At 60.1% G+C, this 8,550-nt stretch overlaps 1 protein-coding gene across 1 annotated transcript; it reads left to right on the forward strand.

The window, feature by feature from the left end:
• The first annotated feature begins 1,038 nt into the window (after positions 1-1,038).
• Positions 1,039-8,273, forward strand: Podnl1 (podocan like 1). The gene is made up of 9 exons (XM_045139180.1): positions 1,039-1,330; positions 3,010-3,103; positions 3,412-3,476; positions 3,612-3,721; positions 4,748-4,904; positions 5,177-5,292; positions 6,170-6,827; positions 7,697-7,845; positions 7,932-8,273. The coding sequence occupies exons 1-9, from the start codon at positions 1,163-1,165 to the stop codon at positions 8,080-8,082; spliced, it is 1,668 nt and encodes a 555-aa protein (XP_044995115.1). The 5' UTR covers positions 1,039-1,162; the 3' UTR covers positions 8,083-8,273.
• The last annotated feature ends 277 nt before the right edge of the window (positions 8,274-8,550 follow it).

Genomic DNA, 8,550 nt, shown 5'->3' on the forward strand with positions numbered 1-8,550 from the left:
CTGGAGGCCCTGGTGCGCCCATTCTCTCTCTCTCTCTCTTTCTCTCTCTGTCAGCATCTCTCTCTCAAATAAATAAATAAAATTTACTTTTTAAGAGCCAGGCATGGTGGCACACACCTTTAATCCCCAGCACTCGGGAGGCAGAGGTAGGAGGATTGCCTTGAGTTCGAGGCCACCCTGAGACTCCATAGTGAATTCCAGGTCAGCCTGGGCCACAGAGAGACAGCTGAGTCCAGGTTCAAACCTGGACTGGATCGCACTCCGCCCATCTCACACAGCCATCAGGCCGGCGACTTGAATACGTGTAATTTCCTCCCAGAGGCAGCCCTGGTCATTTGGGTCATGGGTGTGTGGCTGCCAGTGAGGCAGGGGAGGAGGGGCTGGGCTGGCCCCGGATCCAGCGTCTCCACAGTGGCAGGCCGACTCTAGGCGTCCCTTGACCCCCTTGTTGCTGTCCTCAGCTCCTTTGGGGACTCTCCCAAGCCACCCCATTCCATCCGTGTCCCTGTTCCTCCTGCCTGTGGTCAGCTCAAATACCAGACAGTGCAAATCTAGGGTTTTTTTTTTTTTTTTTTTTCTTTTTTTCTTCCTCAAACATTCCTGGTCCCTGTGGCCCAGCCCAGGCTAGCTGAAGGGATGAAAACAGAGCTGAGGTGGTTGGGGCGAGGGCGGTGGTGGGGAGGAACCAAGGGAGGTTGAGGCGCTGGGCTGGTTCAGCTTTGCCACCCCATCCGGCTGTCAGGGCACGCTCCCCGCCGCCCCCCCCCACCCCCGCCATCGTCCCTGGAGAAAAGGGTGTATATGTGTGTGTGTGTGTTGGGGGGGGTGGCCCGTGCCGAGAGATGGAAGGCTGTGGTCACAGTGGATTCCAGGAGATGACTGCCTGGCGTGCATGAGCAAGCCCTGGCCGGCCGCTTGAGCAAAAGGCAGAAGCAGGGCTGGCTATGGTAAGGTGGGCAAGGGAGGGTCTAAGGGTGGGGCCTGCCCAGCTCTGCCCACTGGCTACTGCCAGCCAAGCCGTCCCGGAACAGGGGATGCTGCTGTCGTCGCCATGGTGAGCCCAGGGCCAGCCCGGGGAATGAGCTGAGCCCTCCCTCCAACTCAGCAGCTGGGCGGCGTGTTACTGCTGGGGCTGTTGTGGGTGCCCAGGCCTGCACCCAGCATGGAGGACCCCACCTTCCCGCACCTGGGTGAGAGCTTGCAGCCGCCTCCGCCGGCCTGTCCCCAGCGCTGCTCCTGTCCCCGCGCTGACACCGTGGACTGCGCCGGCCTGGACCTGTGGGTGTTCCCCAGCAACATCACCAAGGCTGCTCGTCACCTCTCCTTGCAGGTAGGGGACAACTGAAGAGACAGGATGGGGCAGGGGCGGGCCGGGGGCAGGAGATGAGGGTCGGTGCCACGGGCTTGGCCTTACTGGGGGACTGCCACCCACGCAAGGCCAGGGCAGGAGTGGAGATGCCGGGAGTGGGGAGTGCTAGGGGTTGGGGGGGGCCGCAAGGGTCGTAGGGGTGACGGGTAACAGTGAGGGGATGCTCCTGGGAGACCGTCGGCGTGTGGAGTGTGCGTATCTTGGCAGTGAGGGGATTGTTCGGGGCCGACAGTGGGGTGCCGGGGTGGAGGGCTTCAGGGTTCCGAGTCTGGTGTGGGGGGCACACACACACCTGAGCCCAGTACTTGGGAGGCGGAAGCAGGAACACTGACCTAAGCTCTAGGCCAATGTGGGGTACATAGTGAGACCCTGTCTGGAAAAATAAAGAGGGGCTGGGGAGATGCTCTACACTTAAAGGTGTTTGCTTGCAAAGCCTGCTGGCCCAGGTTCAAGTCCCAAGACATCCACGTACGATAGACACACACACACACACACACACACACACACACACAAAAAAAGCCGGGCGTGGTGGCGCACACCTTTAATCCCAGCACTCAGGAGGCAGAAGTAGGAGGATCGCCGTGAGTTCGAGGTCACCCTGAGACTGCATAGTGAATTCCAGGTCAGCCTGGGCCAGAGTGAGACCCTACCTCGAAAAAAGCAAACAAACAAACAAAAAAAAGATAGACAGAAAAAGTGGCACAAGTATCCAGTTACAAGAGGTTCTGGCCCATTCATGTACACACACACACACACACACACACACACACACAAATGAATATATAAAGATAAATTTAAAAAAGGAAACATGCCTGACGTGGTGGTGCACGGTTTAATCCCAGCACTCAGGAGGCAGAGGTAGGAGGATCGCCGGGAGTTCGAGGCCACCCTGAGACTCCACAGTGAAATCCAGATCAGTCTGGGCCAGAGTGAGACCTTACTTTGAAACAAACAAACAAACAAACAAACAAAAAAGGAAACAAGGTCTGGAGAGATGGCTTAGTGGTTAAGGTGCTTGCCTGTGAACCCTAAGGACCCAGGTTGGATTCCCCAGAACTTATGTAAACCAGATGCACAAGGGGGCGCATGGGCATCTGGAGCTTGCTTACCATGGCTGCAGGCTCTACTGCCTCTGTTCCCTCTCTCTCTCTCTCTCTGCCTCTCTCTCTTTCAAATAAACAAATAAATAAAATATTTTTAAAAAGGAAATAAGCCCAGTATGGTGGCACACCCCTTTAATCCCAGCACTCGGGAGGCAGAGGTGGGAGGATCGCTGTGAGTTCGAGGCCGCCCTGAGGCTACATAGTGAATTCCAGGTCAGCCTGAGCTCGAGTGAGACCCTACCTCGAAAAACAAGAAGGAAGTGAGCCCAGAGATGTGCCAAAGCCCTGGTTCAAATCCGGTGGCCTGTAAAAGGGCTTACGCGCTCACAGTGGGACACACTGGTTTTGGGGTGATGGGGTTCTTGGCCAATGTCTTGGAGGTTGCAAGGTTTAGGGGTCAGGGCAACGGGGTGTTTTGATGAAACTTGGGGCCTGGCGCGTGCTTGGCAATCCTCTGCTAACGAGCCACATCCCGGATGGCTCAGGGCTGGGCACGGGGGGGTCGAGGGTTCCAGTGTGAATGTCCCTTCCCCACAGAACAACCAACTGCAGGAGCTCCCCTACAATGAACTGTCCCGCCTCAGTGGCCTGCAGACGCTGGACCTGCATGGCAACTTCATCTCCTCGGAGGGTGAGGGCTCTCGGCGGGGGAGGGAGGCACCGAGTCCCAGTCTGCCTGGCTGCGGGCAGCTCCGCGGTGGTTCCCAGAACTGCCCTTTGCTGAGCGCAGTGGAAATTCAAGGGTTGAGAGGCTGGGGGCTGTGGCTTTTGAGTAACGAAGGATAGCTGGGGGGGGGGGGGGAGGACAACGACACGGTGACTGTGGAAGTGTCTGAAGTCCCCGGCCCTCAGCGCTGGGGCAGCTGGAAGCACAGATCTAGCCCCAGGCCTGGGGTACCCTCACTCCCCAAGCCTGGGATCCCCTCACCCAACCCGCAGGCCTACCTGATGAAGCCTTCGAGTCCCTCACCCAGCTGCAGCACTTGTACGTGGCTCATAACAAGGCAAGCCCACAGCCCCAGGAGGAGGGTGTGAACCTGGGCCCCCATTCCCCCGGGGGTCACCCAGCTCGGGGATCCTGGGTGCACGGTGGAGGCAAGGGCACAGGCACCAGCACCCCAGTGTTCTCGCCGTCGCAGCTCTCGGTGGCCCCCCAGTTCCTGCCGCACTCCTTGCGTGTTGTGGACATGGCCGCCAACGAAGTGGCGGAGATCTTCCCGCTCACCTTCAGGGACAAGCCCGCGCTCACGTAAGGCGCCTGGTCCGCGAAGGGGGTGGGGGAAGGGAGCTTGCGCTTAGCTCCGTTTGAGGGAGTCAAAGGGGCGACTCTGCTTTGCTCTGGGAGGTTCGGAGTGTGTGTGTGTGTGTGTGTGTGTGTGTGTGTGTGTGTGTGCGCGCGCGGCACAGTCCTGAGCTGGAGGCCTGCATAGGGAGCCAGAGCCCCAAACACCGTTAAAACTGGGGCATGGGGTTGGAGAGATGGCTTAACGGTTAAGCGCTTGCCTGTGAGGCCTAAGGACCCCGGTTCAAGGCTCGATTCCCCAGGTCCCACGTTAGCCAGATGCACAAGGGGGCGCACGCGTCTGGAGTTCATTTGCAGTGGCTGGAAGCCCTGGCGCACCCATTCTCTCTCTCTCTCTCTCTCTCTCTCTCGCTCAATCTCAAATAAATAAAAATGAACAAACAAACAAAAAAAAAAAAAACTGGGGCATGGGCTGGAGAGATGGCTTAGTCTATGAAGCCCAAGGACCCAGGTTCGATTCCCCAGTACCCGAATAAGCCAGAGGCACAAGGTGGCACATGCATCTGGAGCATGTTTGAAATGGCTGGAGACCCTGGTATGTCCATTCTCTCTACCTGCCTCTTTTTCTTTCTTTTTTCTTTCCTTTGTCCTTCCTCTCTCTCTCTCTCTCTTTCTTTCTTGGCTTTTCAAGAAAAGCTTTTCTAGCCCAGGCTGACCTAAAATTCACTATGTCGTCTCAGGGTGTCCTCGAACTCAAAGCCATCCTCCTACCCACGCCCGACTTCTACCTGCCTCTTTCTCTCTCCCAAATAAATGAATAAAACCTGGAGCAACATGCACACATGGATTTGCACGTGCACACTCACTCACACTTGCACACTCACCCAGACTCTCACTGTGACGCTCACAGGCGCTGGGGCTGGCCCCAAGCGGGGTAGGGGACAGCAGTTGGGGGGCGGCCGAGAGGCGAGTGAGACGCAGGCTGTGCCGGCTGGACCCCCCTGCACCCCACCCCCCCCCCGCTCCCCGCAGGTCGGTCTACCTCCACAACAACGTACTGAGCAACAGCGGCCTGCCGTCCGGTGCCTTCCGGGGTTCCGAGGCCATCACCACCCTCAGCCTCTCCAGCAACCAGCTCAGCGACCTGCCACCCGGCCTGCCGGCCTCGCTCGAGCGGCTCTTCCTGCAGGTACCCTCAAGTCCTGCACCCCTGCCTGGGCTCAGGTCCCTCACCTCTGGCCCGTGGGTCACTTTCTTATCTCATCACTCTCGTTTGTCCCAATCACCCGCTCCCCACCCCATACACCCCAGAATTCCAGAAGCCAAGACCTCTCTGCCCATTGCCTTACAGAAGCAAGATAAACTCGCAGAGACTTGAAGAGCCTCCTGTGGCTACTCGCTGCCCTCCCCCCCCCCCCCCCCCCCGGACCCTCCGTCTCACTCTCTTTCCCCCTTCTCCAGAACAATCTCATCTCCAAAGTGTCCCAAGGGGCACTGTGTTGCCAGACCCGGCTCCGTGAGCTCCACCTCCAGTATAACAAGTTGACAGATGGTGGCCTGGATGCTACTACCTTCAGGTAGGCCAGGGCACTGTCATGCTGAGTCACTAGTGGGCTCAAACTCCAACTACCTTTAATCCCCTCCTTTGTTGTTGCTTTGTGCGTGTGTGTGTGCGCGTGTGTGTTTTCTCTTCGAGGTAGGGCCTCACTCTAGTCCGGGGCCGACCTGGTATTCACTATGCAGTCTCAGGGTGCCCTTGAACTCACGGCGATCCTCGTAGGAGTGCTGGGATTAAAGGCGTGGGGCACACACCACACCTGGCATTGCTGCTTTTTTTTTAAAATTTTTTTTACTTTTTATTTATTTGAGAGCGACAGACACAGACAGAAAGACAGATAGAGGGAGAGAGAGAGAATGGGCGCGCCAGGGCTTCCAGCCTCTGCAAACGAACTCCAGACGCGTGCGCCCCCTTGTGCATCTGGCTAACGTGGGACCTGGGGAACCGAGCCTCGAACCGGGGTCCTTAGGCTTCACAGGCAAGCGCTTAACCGCTAAGCTATCTCTCCAGCCCCATTGCTGCTTTTTAAAATCTACTTTTATTTATTTGAGAAACAGGGAGAAAGAGAGAGAGAGAGAGAGAGAGAATGGGCGCACCAGGGCCTCCAACGGCTGGAACGGAACTCCAGACACAAGTGCATCTGGCTTATGTGGGTCCTGGGGAGTCGAACCTGGGTTCTTTGGCTTTTCAGGCTAGTGCCTTAACTGCTAAGCCATCCCTCCAGCCTCTGGACTCGCTTTTTTTTTTTTAATTATATATTTATTTGCAAGGAGAAAGAGGGGGGGGGAACCTAGGTCCTTAGGCTTTGCAGGCAAGCGCCTTCTCCGCTGAGCCACCCGGGACGCCCTTCTGGGAGTGACCTGTCCAAACGCCCACCCCCTCTCCCCACCCACCAGCGAGCTGCGCAGCCTGGAGTACCTGGACCTGTCGCACAACGAGCTGGCCACGGTGCCCGCCGGCCTGCCGCCGACCCTGGCCGTCCTGCACTTGGGCCGCAACCGCATCGGGCGCGTGGAGGCGGCGCGGCTGCGCGGGGCGCGGGGCCTGCGCTACCTGCTGCTGCAGCACAACGCGCTCGGGCCCTCGGGGCTGCCCGCCGGGGCGCTGCGGCCGCTGCGCCGCCTGCACACGCTGCACCTCTACGGCAACGGGCTGGAGCGCGTGCCGCCCGCGCTGCCCCGCCGCCTGCGCGCCCTGGCCATGCCGCACAACCGCGTGTCCGCGCTGGGCGCCCGCGAGCTGGCCGCCGCGCCGCGCCTGCGCGAGCTCAACCTGGCGCACAACCTGCTGGCCAGCGCCCGCGTGCACCGCCGCGCCTTCCGCCCGCTGCGCGCCCTGCGCTGCCTCGACCTGGGGGGCAACCGGCTCACCCGGCTGCCCGCGGGCCTGCCCGGCGGCCTGCGCGCCCTGAGGCTCCAGAGGAACCAGCTTCGGGGCCTGGAGCCCGAGCAGCTGGCCGGCCTGGGCCAGCTGCGGGAACTCAGCCTGGCACACAACCGGCTCCGCGTGGGGGACATCGGGCCCGGCACCTGGCACGAGCTGCAGGCGCTCCAGGTCAGGGGTTAGCTGCATCGACCACCGCTCTGGGCTGACCCCCGGAGGGGCACCCCACCCCAACGCTGGCCAGGCTCCAAGTCCCTGGGAGGCTCCGGAGCACGATGTGCGCAGCCTGCGTGGCACAGGGCAGATCCTGGGGTCCCCACCTCTCCGCACTCCGGTAGCACCCCACCCCGTCCGTCCCCCACTAGCCTAACTCCCGAGAACTCCCCATTCCGCGGAGGATGTTTGTGGGCGCTGGGTACTGGCAAAACAGCTGGGCATAGAGTATCCCTCCTCCTTGACCCCAAACATGCGAACTAGAGAAAAGAAAGTCTTGTAGGACAGACAACCATTGGGAGGTGATGAGAGAGCCAGCATCGCGGAGAAACCTGTGCTCTCAGCCCTTGGGAGGCAGAGGCAGGACTGTGAGTTTAAATGCCAGCCGGGGCAACATAGCCAGATACTGTCTTAAAAAAAATAAAAATAAAAAAAGGGGCTGGGCGTGGTGGCGCACGCCTTTAATCCCAGCACTCGGGAGGCAGAGGTAGGAGGATCGGAGTAAGTTCGAGGCCACCCTGAGACTACAGAGTGAATTCCAGGTCAGCCTGGGCTAGAGTGAGACCCTACTTCAAAAAACCACACCAGAGGGAGGGAGGGAGGGAGGAAGGAAGGAAGGAAGGAAGGAAGGAAGGAAAGAGACTGGGGGGGGGGTAGGGAAGACCATAGAGAACACCCCGTCTTTGCATGTTCACGACTTGTTGAATCAGGCACCAGCTGCTCCTCAGTGGGTGGAGCAGGAAGCTCAGCGGGGTAAGGGCCCAAGGCTGGCTGCCGCACTAGGTGCTCCAGGGCCCGGGGTCACCGCGACCCTGTCCACCCGCCAGGTGCTGGACCTGAGCTACAACGACCTGTCCTTTGTGCCCCCCGACCTGCCCGAGGCGCTGGAGGAGCTGCACCTGCAGGGAAACCGCATCGGCCACGTGGGCCCCGAGGCCTTCCTCAGCACGCCCCGCCTGCGCGCCCTCTTTCTCAGGTGAGGGACAGGGAAGGGTCTGAACTGACCGATGACGCTGGTGGCCCGCCCCTGTCACTGTCCCCCCCGTTCACCTGTCGGCACAGGGCCAACAGGCTTCACATGACAAGCATCTCGGCCGAGGCCTTCCTGGGGCTTGCGCACCTGCGTGTGGTCGACGCTGCGGATAACCTGGAGCAGGTCCTGGTCCCACTGCCTCCCACAGCCTCGCGCTGGCCAAGGACTCGGGACTCCTGAACCCCGGGGAGCCAGCCGGATCTCCCGTGGGGACGCGGTTCCCAGTGGGGGCCCTGGCCAGAGCGGGCCAAGGCATTGGGGCAGGGACCACCCTTGTGGAGCGCGAAGCATGCCGGGCCTGCAAGTCCCGGGTGTGCGCCCCGCCCCCAAGGTGCAGACAAGACAATAAAGCCTACCCTTGCTCCCCGGGACCCTGCGCTCGGGCCTCCTGCACCCCCAAGCCCAGGTGGGGAAGCTAAGGCGGGCCCTTTGGTCCCCTGGCCAGTGGGCGATGGGACTGGATTCTAAAAGCTGACACCCATGTGGGTGATGAGACAGTGGCCTGCGTGACCCAGCCTCATCGTGTGAACCCCAAAAGGCCCACAGTACCCTGCTAAAGAACAAGATGACGGACGCGCAGACTAGGCGAGGGGCACGCCTCAGGGCGAGTGTGAAAGCCATGCACCCTTCCCAGGTGCAAAGCGTGGC

This window comes from Jaculus jaculus, chromosome 21 (assembly GCF_020740685.1).
Source record: "Jaculus jaculus isolate mJacJac1 chromosome 21, mJacJac1.mat.Y.cur, whole genome shotgun sequence".
NCBI lineage: Eukaryota > Metazoa > Chordata > Mammalia > Rodentia > Dipodidae > Jaculus > Jaculus jaculus.